Source organism: Serpula lacrymans (assembly GCF_000218685.1).
Source record: "Serpula lacrymans var. lacrymans S7.9 unplaced genomic scaffold SERLAscaffold_5, whole genome shotgun sequence".
NCBI lineage: Eukaryota > Fungi > Basidiomycota > Agaricomycetes > Boletales > Serpulaceae > Serpula > Serpula lacrymans.
The window spans coordinates 2,168,125-2,194,310 of NW_006763294.1; the positions used below are offsets into that span (position 1 = coordinate 2,168,125).

General features: G+C 47.6%; 10 protein-coding genes across 10 annotated transcripts; 6 read left to right on the plus strand and 4 right to left on the minus strand.

Moving 5' to 3' along the window:
* Positions 1-1,810: 1,810 nt before the first annotated feature.
* SERLADRAFT_436555 (uncharacterized protein) lies at positions 1,811-5,506 on the plus strand (the record flags this gene model as incomplete). Its single annotated transcript, XM_007316843.1, has 4 exons — positions 1,811-2,081; positions 2,129-2,179; positions 2,236-4,532; positions 4,598-5,506. The coding sequence occupies 4 exons, from the start codon at positions 1,811-1,813 to the stop codon at positions 5,504-5,506; spliced, it is 3,528 nt and encodes a 1,175-aa protein (XP_007316905.1).
* A 77-nt stretch (positions 5,507-5,583) lies between these two features.
* Positions 5,584-7,270, minus strand: SERLADRAFT_464112 (uncharacterized protein; the record flags this gene model as incomplete). Its single annotated transcript, XM_007316844.1, has 4 exons — positions 5,584-5,991; positions 6,041-6,616; positions 6,675-6,947; positions 7,017-7,270. 4 exons carry the CDS (start codon positions 7,141-7,143, stop codon positions 5,777-5,779), a joined length of 1,191 nt encoding a protein of 396 aa, XP_007316906.1.
* A 774-nt stretch (positions 7,271-8,044) lies between these two features.
* Positions 8,045-8,653, minus strand: SERLADRAFT_464115 (uncharacterized protein; the record flags this gene model as incomplete). The annotated part of the gene is made up of 3 exons (XM_007316845.1): positions 8,045-8,434; positions 8,492-8,566; positions 8,623-8,653. The coding sequence occupies 2 exons, from the start codon at positions 8,564-8,566 to the stop codon at positions 8,219-8,221; spliced, it is 291 nt and encodes a 96-aa protein (XP_007316907.1).
* Positions 8,654-8,965: 312 nt separating this feature from the next.
* SERLADRAFT_464117 (uncharacterized protein) lies at positions 8,966-10,009 on the plus strand (the record flags this gene model as incomplete). Its single annotated transcript, XM_007316846.1, has 5 exons — positions 8,966-9,407; positions 9,474-9,532; positions 9,585-9,698; positions 9,755-9,827; positions 9,884-10,009. The coding sequence occupies 4 exons, from the start codon at positions 9,082-9,084 to the stop codon at positions 9,805-9,807; spliced, it is 552 nt and encodes a 183-aa protein (XP_007316908.1).
* Positions 10,010-10,102: 93 nt separating this feature from the next.
* SERLADRAFT_368254 (uncharacterized protein) lies at positions 10,103-11,056 on the minus strand (the record flags this gene model as incomplete). The annotated part of the gene is made up of 3 exons (XM_007316847.1): positions 10,103-10,682; positions 10,741-10,825; positions 10,888-11,056. The coding sequence occupies 3 exons, from the start codon at positions 11,054-11,056 to the stop codon at positions 10,103-10,105; spliced, it is 834 nt and encodes a 277-aa protein (XP_007316909.1).
* Positions 11,057-11,260: 204 nt separating this feature from the next.
* On the plus strand, positions 11,261-11,551 carry SERLADRAFT_385779 (uncharacterized protein; the record flags this gene model as incomplete). Its single annotated transcript, XM_007316848.1, has 3 exons — positions 11,261-11,309; positions 11,369-11,428; positions 11,463-11,551. The coding sequence occupies 3 exons, from the start codon at positions 11,261-11,263 to the stop codon at positions 11,549-11,551; spliced, it is 198 nt and encodes a 65-aa protein (XP_007316910.1).
* A 288-nt stretch (positions 11,552-11,839) lies between these two features.
* Positions 11,840-14,684, minus strand: SERLADRAFT_447867 (uncharacterized protein; the record flags this gene model as incomplete). Its single annotated transcript, XM_007316849.1, has 16 exons — positions 11,840-12,235; positions 12,293-12,313; positions 12,371-12,528; positions 12,584-12,643; positions 12,705-12,761; positions 12,817-12,885; positions 12,936-13,018; positions 13,068-13,277; positions 13,329-13,379; positions 13,435-13,489; positions 13,552-13,564; positions 13,626-13,742; positions 13,794-13,994; positions 14,044-14,106; positions 14,174-14,513; positions 14,572-14,684. The coding sequence occupies 13 exons, from the start codon at positions 13,829-13,831 to the stop codon at positions 11,896-11,898; spliced, it is 1,272 nt and encodes a 423-aa protein (XP_007316911.1).
* Positions 14,685-15,593: 909 nt separating this feature from the next.
* Positions 15,594-18,137, plus strand: SERLADRAFT_436559 (uncharacterized protein; the record flags this gene model as incomplete). The annotated part of the gene is made up of 8 exons (XM_007316850.1): positions 15,594-15,717; positions 15,781-16,072; positions 16,132-16,275; positions 16,331-17,323; positions 17,376-17,504; positions 17,557-17,639; positions 17,701-17,720; positions 17,778-18,137. The coding sequence occupies 8 exons, from the start codon at positions 15,594-15,596 to the stop codon at positions 18,135-18,137; spliced, it is 2,145 nt and encodes a 714-aa protein (XP_007316912.1).
* Positions 18,138-19,612: 1,475 nt separating this feature from the next.
* Positions 19,613-21,657, plus strand: SERLADRAFT_414651 (uncharacterized protein; the record flags this gene model as incomplete). Its single annotated transcript, XM_007316851.1, has 8 exons — positions 19,613-19,789; positions 19,886-20,271; positions 20,314-20,431; positions 20,632-20,770; positions 20,825-21,190; positions 21,240-21,321; positions 21,382-21,572; positions 21,637-21,657. 5 exons carry the CDS (start codon positions 19,613-19,615, stop codon positions 20,887-20,889), a joined length of 885 nt encoding a protein of 294 aa, XP_007316913.1.
* A 277-nt stretch (positions 21,658-21,934) lies between these two features.
* SERLADRAFT_447871 (uncharacterized protein) lies at positions 21,935-25,557 on the plus strand (the record flags this gene model as incomplete). The annotated part of the gene is made up of 3 exons (XM_007316852.1): positions 21,935-22,190; positions 22,262-22,500; positions 22,557-25,557. The coding sequence occupies 3 exons, from the start codon at positions 21,954-21,956 to the stop codon at positions 23,875-23,877; spliced, it is 1,797 nt and encodes a 598-aa protein (XP_007316914.1).
* Positions 25,558-26,186: the final 629 nt, after the last annotated feature.

Genomic DNA, 26,186 nt, shown 5'->3' on the forward strand with positions numbered 1-26,186 from the left:
CCCTCCCGCAAGCCTGTCTGGATAGCTTGGTGGAGTAGGGCGCGGAATTTTGCTGGGACACGGTAAGGAACGAGTTGGTGTACAGCGACGAAAAAAAAGACTAGCCGACTCACGGTTCTCCTGAAAGTCATTCAATCCCGCCTCTTGGTCGCCCCCGTCTGCAACTGCGGGTAGCCAGCCGAGGACGGTGCTGGAGTGGGGTGAGGGGGGCGGTGTGGGTAGGAAGGAGATGGCGTATGCGGGGACGGAGGGCGAGGAAGAGGGGGGGAGGGAGACGAGGTGGTAGAAGATGTCGGGGCGGGTGGGGTCTGAGGTGGTTTGGCCTGGGTCGTGTGGCGCGGGTGTGTCGCTGGCGGAGGAGTAGCATCGGGAGATGTGGGAGCGTATACAGATCTGGGCGGTTGTCCGAGGTAGTAGTGGGCGTGCGTGGTTGCTCAGTATCGCGGTGGGACGTGACGAGGTGGAAATGGAAATGGCACGCGCGGACGGGGATGCGATGCGAGACTTGGATAGTTTTGAGAGTGCAAGGCTGGATTTGAGTAGTTGCATCGTGACAGCGCCAGAGTCGGAGTGGTTTTGACCTCAATTCATGCGCTAGTTGACGGTCATGTGATAGCATCTTCTCGATATCGATGGCCAGTCCAGCCATTCTTCTCACAAATCCACCACCTCCCTCAGCTCCTTCGCTTTCTGACGACCCCATCTGCGTGCTCAGAGAATATAATGATCCAGAACCCATGCGCGACATTTTCTCAACTCCCCTTCACCGAAAGTCTTTTACTGCAGTGAGGGTGGTCAACGTTCGACGAGGGGTGCATGGTTGTTAATTGCAATCTTGCACCACTCGTCAATGTTAATGACCACCAGAGCTACTCTTTTGTCAATACCATCTTTCACTCCTTGAAGAAACTCTTTCCAGCTGCAGAGAAGAAATGTACTTCACTAAAGGCTCATCACACACGTTCACAGTACTTTGGAGACAAATTGGACCATCTGAACAACGTAGAGACCGTATCCGATCAATATAACTGTGCATGGCGCGTGGTGTGTGAAAGGGCGAGGCAGGAAGAGATACTACGAGAATACATGGAGACTCGACGTGTAGTGAGTACAACCTCACTCTTTTCTTTTGTTGGCTATCAGTGTCAAGCATGTCATATCCTATGTACAGTGCATCAGTACCATCTCAACATTATTTAGATTGTATCAAGTTCCGTGGATTGACACATGGCCGCTCATGAACGCGAAGTGTTGTTCTCGGGCGCCATTAGGACACCTGTGGTGGTTTCTGTAATACAGCGTTACACTTGAGAAACTTGAGGTCGGAGTGGTTTTTACGGCATCGAGACGTCATCTCATAAGCGATGTTCATGCTTCACTGCCATCATGAGTTCATCCCAGGCCACATCCAGCTTCAACAAGACTTGAAAACTCGCCTGCAGTATGCTAACGCTTTTTCAACATGATCCCATCATTATATGTTAGATCACGACCGATCTCAAGACCGGTGCTTGTGGAAGTCTTCAAGTTCATTTATCTCAAGGCTGGATCTATGAGGGTACGCATTCAGATTAGTTACCGTCTTTTTCGATTGTAACGTTACTATTCCGAAGCTGCATGCAATCTACCCTCCGCTTATACTCTCAGTGTGACACTGGGATATGAATGTAGCACATTTGGATCGCCGTTGTCCGTTGCGGTAGGTACTATGAACCCTGTCTATCCGTGAGTCACTGTATTCGCTAACGGGACGATCACCATGCATACCCCTTAAGAGTTACATCGTGTCCCGGACTCTGCCGCTTGCCTCATGGTTCACAGCTGGCAAACCACGTCGCAAGTTTGGCATCAAAGTCCTAATGTCCCTATCCAGCGTTCCCCCCCTCCCGTCATCCTTGCTTATAACCCCATGGCTCATCCACTAGTCTGGCCCGGCAAATACTTCTTCTACGCTATAGGCAATACTAGCGCTACTTGCTTAACAAGGGACCTTCCCCCTGAAGCGCCCGCCAATATCTTACTGCTAGGTTGTGGTGATGCACGCAACGTCTTGTACACCATTTATTGTGACACCGCGCACCGTAAGTGATAATAGAGAAGTCCATAACAGAAACTGACTCAGATACAGTCAGTCGTAGGCTTGACTTCACCTGCTGTGACATAGATCCAGCTATATTGGGTACATGCAATGCTCACACTCCATTTTGTGCCCTTTGACACGTCTGTCCATTTTAGCCCGCAATGTTATCCTATTGACGATGGTGGTGGATAACCAACCTTGCACTATCATCTGGAACATATTTTTCCACTTCCGTTTGGACAAGGACTCGCACTCGACTCTGGTAAAGCAATGCAAGAAGCTCTTGGGACTTTCCAGCACCCTCAAGGACTGGAATGCTTCCTCTTATGGTCGTTGCATCAAGATGTGTACTCAATACACCCTCAAAGAACTTAGGCGTCACTGGTCGCTCTATGTCCAGATGCAGAATTTACCGCGAAAGCGAACCCAATCCATCAATGACGCTTTCACCAGACAATCGCAGAAGATATTGCGTATGAGCGGAAGGCCTTGCAATGCAGCACGTTCTTCGGGCCCGCTGATGATGAAGGCGACCAAGACCATGTCTGACCAATTCCAGAACTATTGGAAAACAGGGGTCACGTTCACCCATGCGCAAGCGATCGATGCGGCCACGATAATCAACCCCACCTTTGTCTATTCTTTAGCTGGGGAGGGCTGCTCTGTTCACTATGGAACTGATCCGTTGACTCCTTTTCATCTTGCCGCTTTGTTCGGAAGCGCAAATGACGAGGTGGCCGTCGAAGATGCTGTCAAAGCTGCCAAGACTGAATTCAGTGATTGGTGCTTCACTTTCCTCACGTCCACCTCCTCCGCTTCTTTTCCCGTCATTCGCTTTATTGTCGGAGATGCCACGGTAATATGCCGTGCCCTCCGAGCTTTTGCGATGACAAGCACCTGCGACCTAGACATTCCCCTTGCGCAATGGACAACGCAGCACATCGAGCTCAACAGAGACGAATACATATCTGGCGGTGCTCCTTCCACTTTTGATGTCATCGATACCTCGAACATCGAAGACCATGTGGGACTTTTGAATATTCTAGTTGCTTCCGTCCCTTTGCTATCTTCCGCCCCTTCTAGCGTTCTTTACACCGAGTCTCTTTTTTCTCACGGAGATGGCTTGGAGAAGGACTTCAGAGAGCGTTTGTATGGAGATATAACGGTTATGGGCCTTCTCCTTGGGTTGTGCCCCTCTGACTATCTTTCAGGCTTCACTACTCGATATAACGCCCAACAGGTGGGCCAAGTAACAGCATGGAAGTCACCTAGTTCCGTCGATCGCATCGCCTCTTCCCAAGATGCAACTGCCCCACCCGTCTTCGACCCATCCCAACTGGGGACCATCCTCTACGACATCTATCGCAGCATGTTCGAAAAAGAAGACTCTGGGCATTTTTGGAGACTGAATCAGGGGAATCTGGCAGAGGCGGTCAGTGGCTCGAACATCATTCATTGCACACGGGAGAGCTTCGTGTTGTTCCTTCGCCTCGTTCGAGACAGGCTCGGCGTATCTGACGGAGCATGGCTACAAGTCATGGATCGTTTTTTCGTCTTGGAGGACGCGGACACCTCGCTTAAAATGGACACGCTTCATTATCAAGACTTGTGCGGGCTGTTGCACCTCCATGGGGTATACACTGTTCCCATCTATCACAACACAGTCCCGAGTACCGGTCGGTTCTCGAGTTGGGATACCGTCCCTCCTCTCGTCCGCATCATCTTGATTATCCCGAGGGAGAGGATATCTGCTCTAAAGAGCTCGCTGGACGACGCTGGCACGCCTTTATTGCAGTGCGACATCCAGGGAAAGTGGTCTCAGAACACGTTCACTGCCGTCCACGTCTCGTTTGGGAACGTCGTATCATCGGGCAGCGATGCCCACCCACAGGTGACCATAGAGCAGGACCCGAAAGGCTGGACGGGAAGCTCGCCGCTCGTGGCTTCGTTTACGATACCCGCCAGGCTACTCACTGATATCGAGTCCCCAGACGCCCTCAGCGTGTGTCTCTCGGTCAGAAGCACGCCCGCGGCGGTGCTTCTCATGAGCAAGCTCGGGATGAGGCTCGTCGTGTTCAGTGCGAAGCTGCTGGACAGGCGTCAGGTGCATGTCTTGCCTGGACGACCCGTGTCGCGCGTGAGGCCTGCGTCGCCTCTGCCCCCTCCTTATCCCGCGGTCGCGGGTGTTGTTGATTCAATCGGGCTGTCCGGCGCCATATCGGTTGAGTTGGACGAGCGGCGCGGGGTGGTTGCTTTTTTGACGTGTAGGATGACAGTTCAAGACGAGGAAATTAAGAACGTGTTGGCGTTGGGAGCTAAACCCCTCGTCGTCCAGATTTCGCCCTGCGTTCTGAGAGTCACCGTCGGTAGCGGTATACAAGATATCATATATCCATTCCCAGTCGTAGGGAGTGAGCATAAGCTCCGAGTCGGGTCTCCATCGTATATCGAGGTAAGTGGAGTTGAGCCGCCGAGTTTTTTTCCAATATCTGAATATGTGTATGCTCATCCTTGCAGGTTGCGGTTCCTGCGTCTTGCTCGTCCAAGCCCGATGGTATAGGGTTTGATCTGCTTCCTATGATTCAGACAGGAGAATGCATCAGTCCCTGGAACGTCCATCGTCTTGATCTGGCCCGTCTTCCCAGCCTCGACGTGTATGGATCCAAGATTGACCAATGGCTGCAACCGCACATCGCTTCCATGGCATCTCCTCGCGAGAAGTCGCCAAGGCTCACTTGTGCGAGGGATGCCCTACAGCTCCTCAACAACACCCTGCACACGATGCTCGTCCACTCGAGTGGTATCCAGGGCAAATCGGTGCAGCGGCTCTTTGCATGGCGAGACAAGGGCGCAGGCAATCGTGATCAAGGAATGGTTTTCTTCATCGACGATCTGAAATACGACCTAGGCTCTCATACGGTAGTTTGTGACGGATTTGTGCTTCCGCTAAACCCGACAATTTCGAAAGAGCTCGCAAAGCCCCTCGCAGAACTGACAGCTCAAGGAAACATAGAAAACATATCAGTCTCCCCGCATGAAATGAAGATCTGGAGGCAGGCCCTCCCAGCCTTTGTCGAAAGATGCCGCTCGTCGTGGAAGCACGCAGACCATTGCGAGTATCAAAAATCTCAAGCGAAAATCCCCCCTCTCGGAAACGCGGATGATGCCGATTCCGATCCGCTGTGCCATTGCGGAAGAGGGCAAGATGTGGATGGCATGTACAAGATGGTTCTGTGGAAACCGCTGGCGCCGTATGTGACGAGGGTGGCGTTGTCCCCGCTGTTTGCGGTTTCGTACGTGGACAGGACGGCTGGTGAGCCGGCTGCCTATGGAGGTTTGCAAAGAGTAAAAGTGGTTTGTTCCACTTCGCTTAAATTGGCATTTTTGGGAGGAATGTTGTATTGTCTCTTACGAGCTGTAGGATGATAAAAATTTGGCATGCTAGAGTACATACCTGACAAGTCTGCTGTTTGTAACGATGCATCGACACATATGATATACTAACTTATAAACGATCCAGCTGCTCTGGGCTTGTGACCAACCTCGAGTCTGAACCATCTTATGATTGGAAACAGACATCCTAGAATACACTGCGCATATCATTAGAAATACAGACAAGGGGGCGTTCTATGTCAACGGAAGAAGAGGTGGTCTAGTACTCACACTGAAACTAATAAATTATGAGAAATATTAGTGCTATGTTAATTCACCGTCTATGGAGGCCAAAGCCTCGTTCCTCTCTTTGGCACTGGGTCCAGATTCGTCGATGGTCGATACTTCCATCACTGTGTCTATCCATGCAAGTGCCCATGCACCATTGCCAGCCTTGGTACCGCCTAGCACACGTCGTTTCTCAGAAGAATCAGGAAGAGCTTCCCAGCGACATCGAGATGGCTGCGTGTCTCCGCGATCTACAAACCATAAGTGACATATTAAGATTGATGAAATCAGCAAACTCACAGTGCACTATCCCAGAGTGAGGTTCGTAGATGCCCATAGGCAAGTCATCTTCGTCGCTTCGCACTCTCTTCTTCTTCCTTTCCCCCTCAGTCTCTTCAGTCGCAGCCCTCTTAGAGGTCTTGTTTCCGTTTCCATCATCATCAGGCTTCTGCTTTTCCTTGCCTTTACCCAGAGTCTCTGCCAAAATTCCTCCGCACACCTTGAGAGTTTCTTTCCTTATCTTTGCCCACTCCTCGCTGGCCTCCAGCGTTCTCTGGGCAGCGATGAGCATCCAGTTCTCCTCGTTGAGTCCATCCCTATTCAGGACCGACTTTCGTACCGCATTCAGCGGACCATCGCTATACGGCCCCCAGCCTGAGCCACCGAATATCGTCGTAGGTCCTCCTGCACGATATATACCCAGTCCACCACCTCGGTCAACCTTCGCTTGCATAGTCGCAGCGAGCGTAGCAGCCTCGTTGGTGTTGGTTTGGGGTTCTGTCAAGTCGCCCACCAGATCACCAGGTTTAAGACCCCTCTCTGTGATTTCTTGCAGTACTTTTTCTTCGTAGTAATCGTCGTCGATCCATTTGCCCTCTGGCCACATTGGTGAGTACAGAGGCGCATACATGCACGACATGAATGATTGACATACCTAGAATCATCTTCGCGCCGTGTAGCTTGTATGCACTTCTGGCAGTGATGAGGGTGACGCTTCTCGTACGTAAATGTGAGCCTAGTTTTCCTGCCTCGATGAGGTATTCCTTCTCTGGTTGTGTAGCATTGAGCTTGAGCGCAAGCAGATTTCGACGGAAGTAGTACAGAGAATCGCGAAAGCCAGAAGACCGAGCAGCATCGATAGCTAACATGTATAGTCGATCGGGATGGCGACCTGGAAGACTAAATGTCTGTGCTTTGAATCGACGTCCTGTGACACGAGATTTACCGTTAGAAATGGATCATATAAAACGCGCTGTAGTAAGAAGCGTCAACCCACCTCCCAATAAATTGCCATTCACGTCGATTTTCGTATCGCCCTTGGGGTCATCTTCTGTGACGATCTCGTCATTATCGATAATATATATTTTTCCTTGTATCTTTTTGAAAGGCTTTCCACCGCCCATGATTTCGCGCTCTTCCGCTTCAAGAGCCTGGCCTTCCTCTCCGATGTCCTCTAGACCGTCTCCTTCACCTTCACCCTGTCCGTCTTCGTCCCTCCTTGGAAGCTTAATCGTGAGTCCACCTCGCCCACGACCCCTACCCCTTCCTCTCCCTGAACCGCGTGGGCGGCCCCGCGCTCGAGGAACAGTTGGCGCCGCTCCCTTTCCCCGTCCTCTCGGCCTCCCTCTCGGTCTCGGCGCCGTTGTTCGATCCACACCATCCAACTCACCCTCATCCCCAGCCTCAGTAGCGTCTTCATCCTCTTTCTCAGCCTCACTCCCCTCCATAACATCATTCGTGCCCGCAACGCTCTCAGCGACATTCATTTTATCGTCTTCTTCTGCGTCATTGGATGGGGAGTTGCTAGCTGTGTCGGACGGGTTTTCGTTCTCTTGGATTTCTCCTTCTTCTTCTGAGGAGCCTGGTGGTGGGGCTACAGGGGTGCGTGACTTTCGTGAGACCCCCCCTCCTCTCCCGAGGCGAGGTTTGATGATGATTTTGGGTCCGGCTCCCTTCATTGTGAGTGTGTCGCTGGCGATATCGAGGCAAGGATGTTCTAAGTTTCAAGCGTAACCCCAGACTCTGCTCTTGAGATGATATGTATTGAACTGGAGGATTTGTTGAAAACTCGAAGCCGCTGGTGCGAGCGATGTTGAGCGTGAAGAACTGGTTCAGCAACAACTTATGCAAGGTGCTGTTCTGGCCAGCAAACAAAATAAAGAGAAATAAAAAGAATAGAGAATACTGGTAGCAAAGCGCGCTATGAAGCTCTGGTTCCGAGTGAAATGTATTGAGGACGCGTCTCGGATAGCTATCGAGTCGGATGTCGGATATACTACGGTCACGCTTAGATATCCAATATTCAACTGAATATACACATTGTATTTTGCACTAACAAGTGTACTACGTGCTATAATCACCTTATATTTACGACGACCATTAACGTAACACAGGGAGAAAACTCAAGGGACAATGATCGCCAAGGCTCAGCTAGTGGAACACTGGAACGAAAGAAGCGATATTTGTTGTGCATTTTTATCAAGTACATGTTACTTTGAGACCTAAAGGTAGCTTCAACAACGGAACAGTTGAAGTACATGCACCCCCACGGCATGGGAGAACTGCACGAGGCTTTGCAGCCGGCCAGCGATAGTGCGGAGATGACAATGTCGTACGGCGCATGAACATTGCATCGTTCCTGTATTTTAAGACATCCTGGCTTTCGCAAGCTCGGCAACCAATAGGGCGTTTACTCTGCAAAAGCTATTCTCAGCAAGGCAAGTACAAAAAATAAACTGAAACTGAGTACGCACTGGAACGGGCTCTCATCTTTCTGCGTTTGCGTCTGAGCCTGCGAGACCTCTTTTTCTTCCACTTCTCTCTCATACTGCATGAACAGATTAGATTAACCAACCGAAACGATATCTATCATTTCAACTCACCTGTTGTATCGTAGAAGTGACTGAGAGATTCTAGGGAAGTGGTGTGCAGGTAATGAGGCTTGGTGGTGCTGTATAGCAGGTTATGTAATCAGTCCCACGATTTAATAGGTCCGTGCACATTCTATTTCTGAGGCTGTGCATCTTCCGTCCCGTGCGATGGCAAAGCGCAAGGTTGTGCCAGTTGCTCTTCATTCAGAGCTTTCTGAATATTCGTCCCTTCTGCGCGCATTACGGACAGAGAACACGCTCGATATCGTCTCTCACCTTACAAAAGACCATTCATCAGTATCACCCTACGACAAAGGCGACGAAACTGATGAAGATAGCCCAAGTAACACCAGTCGCACTCCGGTCGAAGGTTCCTCTCGTGGCCCGACTCGAAGTGTGTCGCCAAAGTCCGGGGAAACGAGAAATGGCCCTTCTACACAGACGACTGGGGATACGTGGACTCGATGGCCTATGCTTGCGGGTGACGTGCATGTACCAGAATGGAGCTTCCAGGATGAAGTCAAGCTATTAGCAATACAGGCACTTCAGCAGCAACGCAAAAGTGGTTCCGAGGGCGACCAAAGCCCTTCAGACGAAGAAGTAAAAGAAGAAGATATCTTTGACTCTTCCTTCTTGAACGCCCTTACAGTGGCATCTTCAACGCATTTGTCACAAATACTCTCTCTTCTAGCCGCTCATATTCCCCAAGCCGAGAAAAGCATGCAGAACAGGATAAAGCCATTACGATGGGAAAACGTTCTCGACATAATGGCCACCAGTGGATTCGTCGATGAGAAGTCGGTCCATCCTGTATATAGCCTGTTGTGGTATATTCAATTCATTTTGTGATATCATTTATGTAGAAGTATTGAAAATATTCAGAGCCGACTAGAGGCTATCTACGGCCCATCTGAGAGCGCAGGTTCGTGTCTTGGGTATTATATTGTTATGCAACTAATGAGTTTGTGATTAAGCTGTTGAAAGAGCGCGCCTGAATACCCTCATGAAAGATAAACTCGACGATATGTTTTCTGGAAGTACCTCTAGCTTACTGGAACCTCCACCGTCTCCTCCACCGCGCCCAAGGAGTGAGTCACATATATTCCTGGCATTCCAGTATATTTGCTGATACCTATACATTCAGAACGTCGGAAAAGGACTGGAGTTGAGGTCAAGATCGAATCATCAGGTGATTAGGGATGTGCGTGATAACCAACGTGCGTGTGACTCTGGTTTTGTTGTATATTTGTGCCGCTGATTTTTTTGCATCTAGCTTTTACATCGTTGTGTATATCATTTAAACACCGGAAACATATCTGTGAATAGGAATAGGCTGATATGGTTATCTGCCCAGGACACTAGTTCTAGTTTCGTTATATAGCTTTTCTCTTTGCATGCGAAACCCCAAGTAAGGTCTATCAATTTGCATTGTTAATGGCTAGCGTATTGAATATCTACAGTGCATATAGGCCGGCCGAACACACATTAGGATTTATGGTTTATGCACTTCTCCAGCAACGCCTGTCATTACTTCATATAGTCCATTCCCCTGCCTTCTACCAAGCTGCTCGCTCCAAAATCGCATAATGGGCTCCCACTCATCTCTCGACCGTGGCATACCTTCACCGCTCATTTTAACTTCCTTAATACGACCAAACGCCCTCCCAAAAGCGGTCATCGCACTGCTCGGCAACGCTGATTCAGATGGCGCAGGACGGTGGAACACTAGCACCGGAGTAGAGCATGCTTTTGATAATGTCGGATAAGATAATAGAGGCCCTGACACTGTGACGAGGGAGCCTAGTGCTCGGATAGGTGTTCCAGGGGATTTAACGTGTTTCTCCGCCTCCTGTTTCCACCATTTGATGCAAAGTTCTGCTGCTACGCTTCCACCCTGTGCAAATCCGAATAGATGTATTCTATGAGGGGGCCACGAGCAGTCTTGGATGAGATGGTTGAGGACCTTCAGGGTTAGATCGAGAGCAGGGGTAGGATTAGGTCTGTCGATGAGTTCTCCAAGAGGGTCGAAGGATGGGTACCACTGAAATGCTTGTTCGTACAGAAAGGGGATCCTGGAAATGTTCACTTTGTCTGTCACTCAAAAATATCATTTTTATGGGATAGACTCACTGTTCTGGTGCTTGCAAAGCTAGCGTCGCTGTCTGAGGAAGCTTTAACTGACGACCCAGCTTCCCAAAAGGTACATGAGAGTCTCCTGTAAATCAAGATCAGAATTAGAGAATCTGGTGAGATAACGATAATATTAAGCAGGCATACCAAGGCCATGGAACAAAATCAAGATATTCTCATCTGTGCCATCGTCGCTGGGAGTATAAGAAAATGGTACTGGGATTAATGACTTCTTGGGCGGTGGTTTTGTCTTTCCAGTGGACGGGTCAGATGTATCCCGAAGATGTATGTCGACGCCAGACTCGCCTGGGAACATCGCGACTTGGTCGTCTGAGTTCAAGCGGCACTTCACTATTTCTTATTCCACATTCAGAGTGACCCAGAGTCGCAACAATTCGTAGATATATCCTGGGTGATCGATTTACTTTACAAACTTCAAGATGCGTCTCAAGGTTGTCAAAGATGGCTCATCTGAACCTCAGACTTGGCTAATATCCTGAGGTCAGATGTTCAGATAAGGATGTGGCAAAACCTCGATGACCCGAAGGATTACGAAGATGCCACGCGAGGTATGTCTTTTGAGTTTATCTTGACCTTCAGGCTATCGTCCTGATCTTGAGGCCTTAAGGTCCCTCGTACAAGGCTTTACCCTCTTTGAGTTCGAACGCTGAAATTCAAATGGGAGGGGGTAGAATCAATTGCACAACGAATGCGCTCAATAGGAAACCGAATGAACTTGCACTCAAGCTTGTTTCTCATTGTTCAGAGGTATCGTCGTTCGTTTGAATACCGCATCTGCATTCGAACGTAATCGGTGAGATGAACAAGGAAGGTTATGCATATATTTCTGTTTCTTTCAACATATCCAGGCAGCTGCGGCACTTACCATATACCATATTTCGAACGTTGCCTGTAGCATGATAAGATTGCACTTGCCAAAATTTAGGTCTAGGCTATGAGCAAGATATAATAAATAAATAGAGTACGAACGTAGACATTTCAAGAAATATAACAACGTCCTCTGGAATGTGTATAAACTGGATATAACAAAAATAGCAAAAGAGCGGAATATAGGATTATCATTGGTGAAGGAACATCTCTACTTCTAGCAGGACCTTAAACTTTAGGATGAAAAAGATATGTCAACCTTGCCACTCAATCTTCCGTCGAACTTTGAGACAGGATCGGGGGTGGTTTGATTATTATGACTTCAGATGCCTGAAAGGCCGTGCTTGCATCTTCGGACTGGTTTTCGTGGTAAACAAATCCTATACCCTCGTTCTCTGGGAAAGGGACCAGCTCATATTCTGAGCTTGGGTTATAGGTGGTTGTCCGACTGCGGCACTGTTGTCCTTCCGATCGAAAGTGTAGTGATGAAGTGGCGGTTCGATCTATGTGTGGAGGCACAAAGAGTGCTGTTGCAACTTGATCAGTCTTGTCGTCACCGTGTAACACCAGTCGAGTGTTCAGGGTGGCCATCATACAGTTGGCATATCTACACCGTGACACAACATTAATGAGTTTGCTCATAACGATGAATATATTATCATACAATTTGGAAAGCGAATAAAATCTGGAAGAGCAGTAAGAGATCAGCAAGAACTTGATTAAATTTGAAAAGAAATGGTACATTAGCAAGTGGTAATATTGGGGTAGTGTTACCGCCATTATCAACTCTACCAGTGTGGCTACACTGGTGACCATTCCGGTTTCAAACGTCAATTTAATAAGCTTGGACAGAAGTGATTTTGTGTTCTTTATTCCTGAAGCGGATTTTAATTTGAAAAGCTGGAGATGATTGCATAAATTAGAAGTTGGGGAAGTATGTAAGGAATGCACTGACAAGACGGGTTGTTTGCACAGTGATTATTATGTCGCACACAAAACTGCTACCTAGCCACAACTGGTGTAATGAAGATGTTTCTTGTCAGAATAGCATATCAATAATGCGCTTTGACACATACATAGTCGCTCCAGGCAGCTGAATCTCCACCCAAAGAGATTGCTTGTGGGTTGGCGGACTGCAGGATACAATTCCGCTCAACAGCCTCCATAAGCAAAATAAAGGATACTAACATATTCCTTTTGTGCTGTAATATTGCCAGTGGCATCATATATCACTATTATACATTGAAGCAAGGATATCTAAAAGCTTCATCATGAGGAAGGCGACGTTGATTTTGTTAACCGCTCACCATCATGACCACACAAGGTACAATTAGCGACTTATTGATGACCCAAAGTCTCCAGCAAAAGAAGCCATGTACCATAGATGAGACTAGCACCATTGATGGGTAAGCATGCCACATATTGTAGGAGCGACATACTCAGCCCTGTGAGAATTGAAAGGACCAGGAAGGACCAGGCAGGTGGCCCCTCCCCTACAATACCGGGGGGAAGTATACAGGAGAAACCCATATACAGCGGCCACTGTGTCGGATTGACGGCACATGCAAGACACGCAAGAGACAGCCCTTTTCCAAATGCAATAAGAGTAAACACGCAGCTCAATGCTTCTAAAAGTAAGACTGCCCAGACTAAAAAAGTTCATTCAAAGGGAGAGAATATATTCGGAAGGGAACACCTACTAAAATACCTCATCACCATCCTATCATTGGGAAATCTTGTTTGATAAATAACTGTGACATAACATAGTTTAAAGCAGGTAATGGGATATAGGAGTGATATCCTTACAGGTCTGAACGACGAGGACTCCAAAGAAAGCAAAGCTGAGCACATAACCGAAACCCTGCATATCCAACTTCATCAGTTGTTCAATTAAATTCTTAGATGGCTGTTAAGGCCGCTTACAATCAATATATCCCTACATTTTTAAAATTCAGAAACACGTCAAAAGAAGGCAGAAAACAAGCTGATGTACGTACGCATTTCTTGGAACGTTTCCAGAAAAATAATAGAGTGGTGAGGAATAATTGAGGAGAAGAATTTTTATGTTTATGCTGCCACTCATGGGTTGAATAGCGTCGAAGAATTTGGTAGCGCTTGAAGACATGAGCACATGATTCCATTGTGTAGAAGTTAGAGAGGCTTACTTAGTGATACATAGCACCGCTAGTGATGAAACATCCATCGTAAGCTTGGTTTCAGGTGGAAGTGTGGGGAGGAGTGATAGAGTAAAGGACCAGTCCAACGTGTCGCATTTTATAGCTGAATTGGCGCCAGTGTATTTATCGCAGAGCCAGTGATGAACTGTACTCGTTTGCCGGATCAGAAGGACTTGACCTTGAGAGTATCTGTAAGTTGGTCATTCAAGTTTGCCCATCTAGATGTCATGATCTTCACATTAAATGACACTGTCTCGCGCTCAAAAATTACAGCCACTGAGAACATATCACAAGATCGTATCTGTTGCCAATGAAAACCGTCAGCTCATCAACAACACTGGGAACATGAACTTGAACTAATTATATACGATCAAGGGGTCACAAGGCATGATTTCCGGCATATTTCCTGAGACATAGGAATAGGAGTCGGCCGTCATAGCCATCATTGTGAGAAGCTTTGAGATGAGATAACGGTTGACTCGGAATTAACATCAGGGGCGCTCGGACATCACCTATCACTTTTAGCTACGTTCACTTGTCACCGCGGTCTTGTCTGAGCCTGCGTCATCCTCACTCTTATTAGTCGTTAATGCACGAAGCATGTAACGCTTGAGGTAAGACAATCTTGAAATGTACTTGGATTTGCATAATTATCTGTACAAGTGTGTGACAATGGCTTGATGCAAACTCGACCTCCATTGTGGTCGCCTGCGCTTATCCAGTGAATATTATGTTGGGAAGATCACTAAGAAGCGGTATGGCTTACCGTGTTTAGGAGTTCGGGCAACATTGCATTACGCCAATATAATAGGATAAATGCAATATGTCAGAGTGGGGGACATTATTGACTTCAAGCATAGTAGAACACTGGATTTGAGGATAAAAGAATATGTCAACAACATCACTCAATCTTCCGTAGAGTTTTGGGCCAAGATGGGGAATAACGTGCTTATCAAGACTTCAGATGCTCGAAAAGTCCATCTTGTATTTTTCGAATCGGTTCCCCGCTCTCTGACAAAGATTCAGGACCTCGAGGGCTAGATCGAGAGCGGTGTAGGATTGGGTCTGTCGATGAGTCCTCTGAGGGGGTCGAAGGATGTGTACCACTGATTAGCTTCTTCGTACAGTAAGGGGATCCTAGAAAGGTTCACTTTATCTATCGCTCAAAAATATCATTTCTGTGAGATGGGCTCACTGTTTTGGTGCTTGAAAAGCTAGTGTTTCTGCCTAAGGAAGTTTCAATTGGTGACCTGGTTTTCCAAAAGGTACATGAAAGTCTCCTGTAAAACAAGGTCAGAGACTCAAGAGTTCGAGAATCTGGTGAGATAATGATATAACATTGAGCAGGCGTACCAAGGCCATGAAACTATATCATTGTTGCTGGGAGTAAGAAAAAGGTACTGGCATTGGTGACTACTTGGGCGGTTTTGTCTTTCCAGTGGGAGGTCAGATGCCAGTGTACCCACAGACTCCAAGCCTCAGACTCGCCTGGGAATATCGATCGAGACTGGGTTGTCCGTCAAGCGGTACTTCACACTATTTCTTGTTCCACTTCAACGCATTCACAATGACAGCCGCGACAGATATCTAAATCTCAGGCTTGTCCAACCTCCCGAGGTCAGATGTCCAGATAAGAATGAATTAAAACCTCGATTAGTCTGCTCTTTCTTTTCCTCTTTTGAATCATAGGACATGTCCCACATGCCCGGGCCTATACATAGACTCCTATATATCTGTTCTCTGTGGCGACCAGCTGAACCATGACCGCTCGAGAGAGGCGATACCATCATGTCCTTCGATTATAGCTATCTGAAATTCTCGCAACCTGCAAGTCAGGTCAAGACTATCAACGTTGAGCCTATTCCACAGCGTATATTCAGTGGTATGAAGGATTACGAAGATGCTGCGCGTGGTATGCCTTTTGAGTTTATCTTGCCCTCATGCTATCGTCTGATCTTGAATTCCCTCTCACAAGGCTTTACCCTCTTCGGGTTCGAACGTTCTGTCGAGACTGCGGATGGCCAGAAAACCCCAGACCATCTCCTCGTATCGCACAGGCCAGCAGATGCCCAAGTTGAGCAGATATATCGAGTGCCCACAGACACACAGAGCACCGACTTACAACGTCTCACACACTTTGATATTGGTATTGGAAGAAACATATTCGACTTTTTTCCGATTAAGGGTGATGATTGGAGAGGCGTATGGAGAGGTGGGGGAGCTTTGATGGTGATGGATTTCGACGGGAGTGAAGAATACCAACTCTGGTATGTATCTACTCCATGCAAATGAAGTTTCCTGCTTAAACTGTTGCCTCGTCGTTTAGGCGTTACTGGGAAGATGCTTATTCTGCGCATACACTGCCAAAAATCGAAGGAGAGCTTGATAATCACCCTGGCACAGGACGTATCGAACGGCTAACCCACGATGGATTCAGGTACAACAATCTCATCATCTCTCAATCTGACAGGTGGGGTTTCTTGATAACACAAACATGACTTGCCATAATTTACATCTTTTTCTAGGATCATGGCATTTTCGTCTAACAAAGAGAACAAAACTGATACTTTGATTTATATAATGGATTTGATTGGGTCAAAGACAGGAGCAAATGCAGACGCTGCTCCATTTCATTTACCTTCAAAGTTAATCACCCCCACTACCGGCCAAGGCACCTCGCGCTGGGTTGTCGAGAGCATCTCAGTTGATGATCGATACATTCTCCTGACAAAACAAAATAGCTCAGCTTATCGCCCTTTATACATCGTCGATATATCTGGTCCGGGTCCATACGCACCCGACCTTATCACTCTACCTCAGTCGACGGAAAAGGAAGACGAGACGGCCTATACACGGTCTCTTTTTTCGCGTGACCCAAGCAAAGCCTCGTCAATTTTCATGATCACTAATGCCTATGGTGATTATAATGCGGTTATTATGTACGACATTGAAACAGGTTCGGTCACGCATGTTACTTCACCTGAGCCCCACTTGTACGCCCTGCGGCCTATTTCATGGGAAATATCAAGTATCGAGGTCACGCGAGACAGGATATTCTTTTGTGCCAATGTAGAAGGCTGGAGTAAGCTCTATATGATGCCTTTGAGCGATGCTCATAAGGATACTGTCATCGAAGTTCAGTTGGAATGGGAAGGGGGTGGAATCAGTTTCACAACGAATGCACTCAATGAGAAGCCTGGCGAACTCGCGCTCAAACTGGTTTCTCATCGTTCACGAGGTTTTGTCGCTCGTTTGGATATCGCATCTTCACTCGAACATGTTCAAAGAGATGAACAAGGTAATGCATATATATCTACTTCTTTCTCAGAATACAGCCAGGCAGCTGCAGCCCTCCTCAAGTTCCGAACGTTGCCACCCAAGTTGATCAAGTTCAAGAGCTTTGATGGGCTGGAGATTCCTGCGATGTATTATCATCCGTCTGAAGAACAGTCTGTGGCCCCGGTCGTCATCGGAATTCATGGAGGCCCAGAGTCCCAAGCTACGGCACAACACCGAGTGTTTGTGAAAATCTATTGCATGCTTATCTTCTGCTGAAAGTCTTTAAAATAGCCCTATCCACGGATACTTGCTCAACGAGTTAGGCTGCGCTGTTATTTATCCAAACGTGCGGGGAAGTTCGGGGTATGGAAAGAAATATATGGCAGCAGACGACGTTGAGAAGCGAGAAGATTCGGTAAAGTATGTCAACGAACTGCTTTTCTCCTTTCCTGTTCACTCAGATTCATGATAGGGACATTGGCGCGCTACTAGATCACGTCGATAAAAATATGAAATGGCTGGATTCTAAGCGGATTGCTGTGATGGGTGGATCATGTAAGATTCGCTAGGTTTAGCTGTGGCCATTTCTCACTGATAACCCTTGTTTCCCTTGCAGACGGAGGTTATATGGTGTTCGTGCGTAATCTCACTCTACTCTTGAAAACTATCTCAATAAAATGTCTATTCTTATAGGCTAGCTTAATACATTTTTCTTCTAAGCTTACTTGCGGCGTTGCAAACTTCGGTATTGCCCATTGGCCATCTTTTCTCCAGAATACCGCTGCTGTTCGTCGCGCTGCCCGGCGACGCGAGTACGGGGACGAGACCATACCGGAGATCAGAGAGTTCCTCGAAAGAATATCTCCTTTGAATAATGCATCAAAGATCACGGTCCCTCTTTCGATCGCACATGGCGACAAGGACAGTCGCGTCACGGTGGAAGAAGCAATCCGCATGTGGGAGATTGTATCAGAGAATGTTCATGCAGAGCTGATGGTCTGCGAGCAGGAGGGTCATGGTGCGCTGTCGTCTGCTGCATGTGCTACGAACTGATTACTGGAAAGCTGATTTTGTTTCTCTTCGTAGGTTTCAAACAGAAGAGTGTTATAGAGTATACAAATGCGGCGAAAATATTTTTCTTGGAGAGGTTCCTCCTTTCCCGGCCGAGTTGACTATCCAATCACCTATGATAGTGTGGATGGTGATTAAACAATGCAATCGCCTTGGGTATAACTTATTCTCTTCCAGAAAAACCTAAGTATGAACGGCTGAGTCATCGGTAAGATGTGAAAACCTATAAAATCCAATACTGCAGCAGCTAGATGGCTAATATTCGAAAATAAATCATCATTTGGTTGGATTGCAGCGATGTGCCAACACTCATGGTATCCCGATTGTGGTGAGTTTTGTATTTATCTAGCATGGTGAGGTTCAACTCTGTTGCTGCCCCGTATCCTACTAGGTCAACGTCCCCGTGAGTTAACTATACCTGCTTCCCTGTCTTTTTTCATCCATGTTAGATGCAACACGAATTCAACCAACCTCTTCTATCCAATACTATACTATTTCGTATTAAGTTCGGTCAGGTGTGGCACTCTGGTTCATCCCAATTTGGAAGGCTACCACGAGCGACGACAATTAGGAATATTGGCTATAGTGAAGAGATTGATCGAGGACATAGTATGGGCAGTGAACTACGATTCTTCCTATTACATCGCTGTACTATCTACAGCGATGGTTTTGCGTCTGCTCTCTTGGCTCTGTTCCTTATTTTGGTGCGTAAAAACATGTTATACCAACTTAGGACATAAGTGTAACCAATTTATAGGGCCCAGTCAAACCATGTCGTACGCCATTACACTGTCTTCCAACTTGTTGTATTGTATCATACTTATCAGTGGGTTATGTGTCAATAAGTTTGTATCGTATAGAAGCCATTGATTTTATCTTCCAGAAATGGTAGCGCATTAAAGGCCATCCAAGCTAGTACTGCAATAACTGCAATAACTGCAATGACTTGGTGCAATGACAGCAAAAAAAAAAAAACAAGCTTCCTCGCCCGCCAATATTACTAATTCAACGTCTTCATCAAACGTTGTGGCCCAGGTGCTAGCCATGCTATTCTTGTTACACCACACGAGTGGCTGCATACCTCATGAAACTACGATTCAACGCTCCCTCCCAGAAGTGTATTGGAACAGCACTTATCATGCACGACTTGACATTTTCAGACTTCAAATCGTTCTATTCCTTTATGTGCTATGGAAATAACCAGCGTTCATTCATTTCTATGTCAGTGCTACACGCGGAAATAGTATTCCGGACCTTGGCCTACTTTAAACTCCATGCAATCTGGAAGAAGCAGGACGACAACGTGCAGCACACACCAGGAACTAGGGTTCAATTTGCATCAAGTCCATCACGAGGCTGCGCAGTTGAGCGTTTATTAAAACACTATTTATGACCCATGCATATTCCACCCACACTTTTCTTCCCACTTCATCGTCTTCTTCGACTTCTCAGCTCGCATGTCCACTCACAATCGACCAAGTACCCATAACACACGAACTGCAGCCGTAACTTTCGATATCAGATTTGGAGGTGCCATGCCCACTACTGGCGTACTCAATGGGGCCAGTAACGCCGAAAGCAGCGCGTTCAGCGATTTTTCTGGAAGTTTTGAGCGCGTTGAACAGTACACTAACGTCATTGATAGTATATTTTACCGTCTGTGATTTTCACCTGTCTTCGGTCATCATGGTCTCAGTTCTTTGTGATTAGCCGGGCCAAATTTACACCAGATGCTACAATCAGCAAACGCTTCTTACAAAGACTGCTCAGGGGAAATGGCTCGGTGCTTGGTAGCCACTCGAAAGGGGGTCTTGAATGAGCTCAAATTACTGGGGATAGATAGTACTCGCCCAATTTTCTGGTTAAATGGACCGGATGGGAAGTCTACCCTGGCTCAGACCGTAGCAGAATGGCGTGCAGATGAAGGGAGGCTTGTTGCCAGCTTTTTCTTCTTCCGGGGAACAGGAAACCGAGACAAAGTATCTCGCTTCATTCCTACGTTGACATTTCAGCTGTCCATCACTATCGAAAATATGGAGCCATTGGTTAAAAACTTCATTGCTAGAAAACCCTTCCTCGCCGATAAGGATGCTCGACTCAGTTATCGATTTGACAAGTTAGTCGTGCTCTCCCATGCATATTCAACCTTCACATACAGTGCTGCCGTACGAAAACCGACGGTGATACTAGTAGTCATCGATGCTTTAGACGAATGCGAAATTAGGGACGGAGGATCAATAAACCAGTCCCCCAACGCTGCAGTTGAAGCATGCATAGTTAGAGGAGACCAGGTCCCATTTCGTCTATTCATCACAAGCAGAGTCGAAGAACATCTTCGTACTCGGAACTATAGATGCCAGGCAGGTCTCGCTTCAGTTGAAGCTAGAGCAATATAGCGCTACAGAGGGTATTCGCATGCTTTTCCAGTCCGAATTCAAAAAAATATATGCAGCCAATCACCGACTTATGATTATAGATGGTATACGAGAGCCTTGGCCTTCGTCGAAGGTCCTTCGAGTCAACACTAGTTAAAGTTGTTCAGGAAGAAGAGGGCATGCCGCATCAAATGCTTCTAGGTGCATTACAGACACATGGCCTGGATCCTCTGTATATATGTAAGTAATTTCGGTACACTGTTACATAAATGTCCAACCACAAAACCTTGTCAGGTCTTTCCTCGTCATTCAATCCATTCTCCTTATTCCCGAAACCAACGACAGTCCGGTTCACTTAGTCCATAAATCGCTCCGAGATTTCTTAACGACACAATCACGCTCAGGTCTCTATTTCACAGCCCTCCTAACTGTCACGCTTCCATTGCAATTGATTGCCTAGAAAATAATGCAAAACAGCACGTTCACAAACGGGCTGCACTGCCTTCAAGTTCAACAGGCTGTCGATGGTTGAAACGATCGTCATCCAGATCCATTCCTATACGTTTCTTCTATGGTGGACTTCACTGGCAGCGTCTGTGACTCTCGGGGTACATTCTGTAATCCGAAATGGGTCTCTCAGCAATGATGACGCTGTTAAAGGTAGGCTGGAATAGCGATGTGAAATGCATCTAACATAAAATTCGTGTAGGCTTTGTCGCGATGCCCCAAGATTTACGGTGGGCACTACGTAGTCTCAATATCACACATGCGATATACTCTATCAATAGCGAGTACGTGAACTATATTTTAATTTTTTCAAACGACATCTCTGATATTTCCTGTTACTCCAGCAAGAGCAGCAAACGGAAGAGACAACAAATTGAGCAGTTAAGAACTTCAAACCGTCGCGTGCAAAACTGGCCAGGCTTTGATGGTTGATTTCCAGCATCAGCCAAGTGCTCACCTAACCCTCACAAACATCCACAGGAGGGACTTGACGAGTTTTCAAGATCCTCGTCTTGGGCCAGAAGGACGTTTCAAGGTACCTACTCACTGTAAGCAGGATGTGGAATACGACATTTACATGGTCATTTCCGTATCTTTAGGCTTTATCATCTTGCCAGTGCCGTTTCGTGAGGGGGCCGGGTTGGGTTCGATGGTCTTGTCTGGTTGCTGGGAGTTTGGGTGAGGTCAAAGCTTGTGTACAATGAGTGATTGGATGGAAGGGAAGATCAAGTAGGGCGAGAAGGAGGGGATGAAGGGTATAAGGAAGGGATTGGGGACTGACTTAGGCGTCTTTTCTTTGCGCATTTTTGAAATATATTCCTCAGGCTCATGCCACGATGCACGTGACTAGCGTCAGATATGGGTGATTGCATTTCTACTACTTCTGAAAATTCACTCAGGCTTTTCTCGAGAAATCATGATGTCCCAATCAGCAGATGCAAGGAAAACTTCACTTTATCACGAGCTTTGCGCTTTGCACGCTCAATTACAAGAAATCGGACAAAACATGGCGTCCTACGAGCCCAGAATACCCAAGTTGCCTATCCTCGACTCAGCTGTAGAATGCGACGCAAAACCTCGCTCCCAGGAAGGAATACCGGGTCTCAGAATTCTAAGAGAAGAAATAAAACGGGACTTGGATGTACTAGGAAAGGTACGGTTTCTTCATTTGAATTCTTGAGCTACTGTCCGTCAATGCCTAAGCTGAACTCTGGCGTCCAGTAGTTTCTCGAGGGCACCCAATCATCGTCTAGTCCTGCAATTTCCACCAATGCACCCTATCTGATAGCAGTATGCCGCGAGGTCTTGGCGGCTCCTCCGCCATTAAGTTCAATCTACCGAACATTTTTTGTGAGCCACGGAGGAAAATCAAGTACGTCGCGTCGAGCGAAATCTCAAAAAGTTCCAGGTACGAAAGTCGATGTAGTTGCCGACAATGGCCGGCGATGGATCAGAGTCAACACGTACGCCCTACAGAATTCGTCCCATCTGCGCTATAGGAATGACGTTGATCCATCAGCATAAAGAACTCACGAATCCTTGCAGAGTTTCGCGAAATTGACTCATACTTTACGAGCTCTGAAGATGACTCTGACGTTTCTATGGAAAATAGAAGACCGAGTTTAGCTCAGAAAGAGTTTGACAATTCCGTTTTACGGATGGGCAGAGCACTGTTAGCAGCAGCGCGTGATAACCCCGTCTCTGGCTCGAGCGATGCACCTCAAGTAACTCTACGTTTGACTCGACTCGATCCTTCTGAAGTTAACGAATTTGGAGAAGAAAATGATGAACGAATAGCTAAGACTATTGCTGCTTTACGCGAGATGGGTTTGGACGTAGAGCTAGGAGAAAGGGATGACATACAAATCCCAGCATTGCCGTCTCCAGAACACGTATTCACTACAACGACTTGCATCAATCTTGACCTATCAGCGCTAATAGCGCTCGTGTCCGACATTACGCATTCTCCACTTCCAAAATCCATTGAAGAAGCCAATGCCCGTTTTATCCCTTCCTCGCAATATCTCGAATGGAAGAAACAGAGAATGCAACATTTATCGAGTAAAACTTCTTCTGCAGCTGATAATGAAGAAATTTGGGAAGATTCTGGGCAACACTCTAGAGCCCTGGCCAACCAGGTCATGCAAGAAATGAGACAAGGTTTATTACAGGAAACGTTCGACCGACTTTCTTCGCTGTGCCCCACGCCTGCACTTGAGTTTTGGACGACTCCAGAAGCTCGAGATCGCTGTCTCCGCATTATATCAAAGATAGGAGGTCCGCGAGAACGTCAACGTGCCCATGCATTATTCTCGGATTCTCAGAGGCAGCATCCGGCGTTATTCTGGGAGCATTCCCGGTATCCCTCGGGATTTCTTCCACTATTACCTGTTCGCGTGTTCCCGTCCCTTGAGCCGGACGAAGGCTCCCTGAAATCTTTCAACAACATCTCTCTACCACCTTTCTTCACTGTACTTGCTTCCACAAGTAGAGAAGTCCTTTCACAGGATGTAGCGATGTATCCCAGAGCTATATCCACAGAGACTGATCACGACGGCCAAGAAATACAACGTGCAGCAGTCACGAAGGCAAATCCGAAGCTCACCGCTCATACGGTACAAAGTTTGCTGTGGGGAGCAAGTCTTGGGTGGACAACGTTAACGGCTAATCGGTCTAGTGTGAAAGCGATACTGAAGGAATTGAAAACTTCTGCTCCACTTTCTTTTCTCCACGATCAAGACTCGTCTGGTGGACTCGATACTGGCAAAAAAAAGGCAGCGATCTGGATCGTCGACCCGAGGAGTTTGGCGGAAGGGATGAGGTCAGACTACAATTATTAAAACTGATTGTCCATGCATATAATCACTATACCCTTGTTTCAAAACTTCGCTACAGGGACCGTAAAGACGATAGCGAATTTTGTGTGGATGAACAAGAACGAATTGTACTGTAGCGTCCCATGTGTAAATATCAAGATACGACGTGTAAATAACAAAAAAAATAGTAAGCCTACAAGCCCAGCGGTTCATCAAAAAGCAACCTTGATCAAGACGCAGACACAGCAGAATCGGGAGGAGAGTTCGTAATCGTGGGAATAGTAACGTCAGTATTTTTATCTTGAAGGTGGTGCCCTGAGGGCGTTCGTGCAGTTGGGGTCGGTGGTTCGAGCTCAGCATTATCTGTCCTGTCATCCAGATCCTGCGATGATGCCGCCGTTTCTACGGCCGAAATAAACGACATGGCCGAACTAGCTCGGGAGTCCGGGGCGGCATTTGATTGCTTGAATGACGAAGGAGGATATAAGCCCGCGACGGTCGGTATTTCGGCGGGCTGCACTGGCGTTTCTGTAGGCGATGATGACTCTGGAGCTGACTCTGGGTGGGTTTGTATAGAGTCAGGCTTATGTGTGTCAGACACTGACGAAACTGCGGGATCGTGTCCTTCTTGTTCCGTCGGGGTCTCTGCATTGGATTGATGCTCTGTAGTGCCGGCAGATGATGGACTGTGGCTGTCCGATGCCGGGGACTCCCCAGAATGGCTTTCAGAAGGACTCGCATCTGTTTGCAGGGGACCGGGCGTCGACGTGCTGTCGAAAGCGGGCGGTGGCTGCATGTCAAGTCTTGACGCTGAGAACGCTACCGCATCGGGACCATATGGCATACCAAAGCGTCCAAATGTGTCTCTTGAAGTGATGAGCTTAATTTGTTCAGCTGTGAGGCCCCCTTTTGGAATCTGAAACTCTGAACGCGTCACGGTGTGGGTAAGTGGCGCAGAGATGGAGTCGAGGGATATCGTGGACGGTGAATTCATGTGGTTCCTTGAACGCGAACGCGTAAGGGCCCGGAAGGCAGAAGGAGTAGCTGATATCGACCCGGACGCTGAATGGGATGTACCATGCGACGCCGTGCGGCCGTGCGTACTCTGAGCCGTTGACACAGCCGACAGGTTACGACTGTGCGTAGGATCATTACGCGGGGCGCTGCCTTGTTGAGCTGGAGGTTGTGCCCGGGATGTAAAGACACTGAAGAAACCCGATAGCCTTGACTGCCTTGGGCGTTGACTTGCATCCGCGGGAGGTGATGAAGTAGCATCATTTTGTGGTAAATTTGAAGTCCCACTGCCTCCGACTGCGGACCGTTGGGGGTCGTTTCCATCAAATGCAACAACCTCAAAGTATGGGGGTGCCTCCCCTCTCGGATCCTCCAGAGTTTGCTGCTGATGAGGCGGCAACAACGATGTACTACTTTCTTGGGAATTATTCGTCGAGTCCATGCTTCGCACATCCACGCTTCTCCTCAGTGGCATATCTCTCGAAGCGGTAGACATGAGATGTGCCATTGAAGGGTTAGCTAGAGTGTCGTTAGATTCAGCTCTGTCGAGAGGTATGTCGTGATGTATGTCGTCGTGCGGAACGGGTGAATAGAGCGAAAGTTGCGAAGGACCTCTATCTAAAGATTCTTCGCCATGCTCGTCGAGGACAGGCATAGCCATTGCTGCATCCTCCATATCTGAACGTCCCCTGCATAAATGATAATCTGTGAGACGAGGGACGCCTGAGACTACTGAGACACACACCTGAAGATGACCAGTTCTTGTTCACCCGGTTCCTTCATGTATGGAGGCAAGGAAGTGGTTGAAATCTGACTGGGTGTTCGCCTGGGCCTGCGAGGTCTGCGAGTCTGCGAGGTCGTATTGGTAGTGCCCTGGGCGCCAGCTGCCTGACTACCAGAGTTCAGCGCTGTACGACTAGGCATGGCAGCATCCTCGCCGACCAAGGCTAGGTTTCGACGAAGACGACGCCTGGCGCATGTCACGGACGCAACTGCGATCAGGACTACAGCGATAACTAGTATAGGTATCTATAAAATTGCCCTGTCGATTGAGACTCGAGCTGGGTGAAAGTAAAAGCGACAACCACATACCCATGTCGAAGAAGGAATACTCGGTCCTGCGCCGTCGCCGTCTTGACCGATACTTCTGGCTACGTGCGTATAGTCATTAAGAGGCCTCGCAGAGACCTTGGTAAAGCATGCTGCCTGCGCAGTAAACAGGAAAGTGAAAAAGCGGAGGTAAAGGGAGAATATCGTTCGAGCCACCGCAGGATGCTGGTAAACCTCGTTGGTCATGATGGCAAGTCTTTCAAAACTCT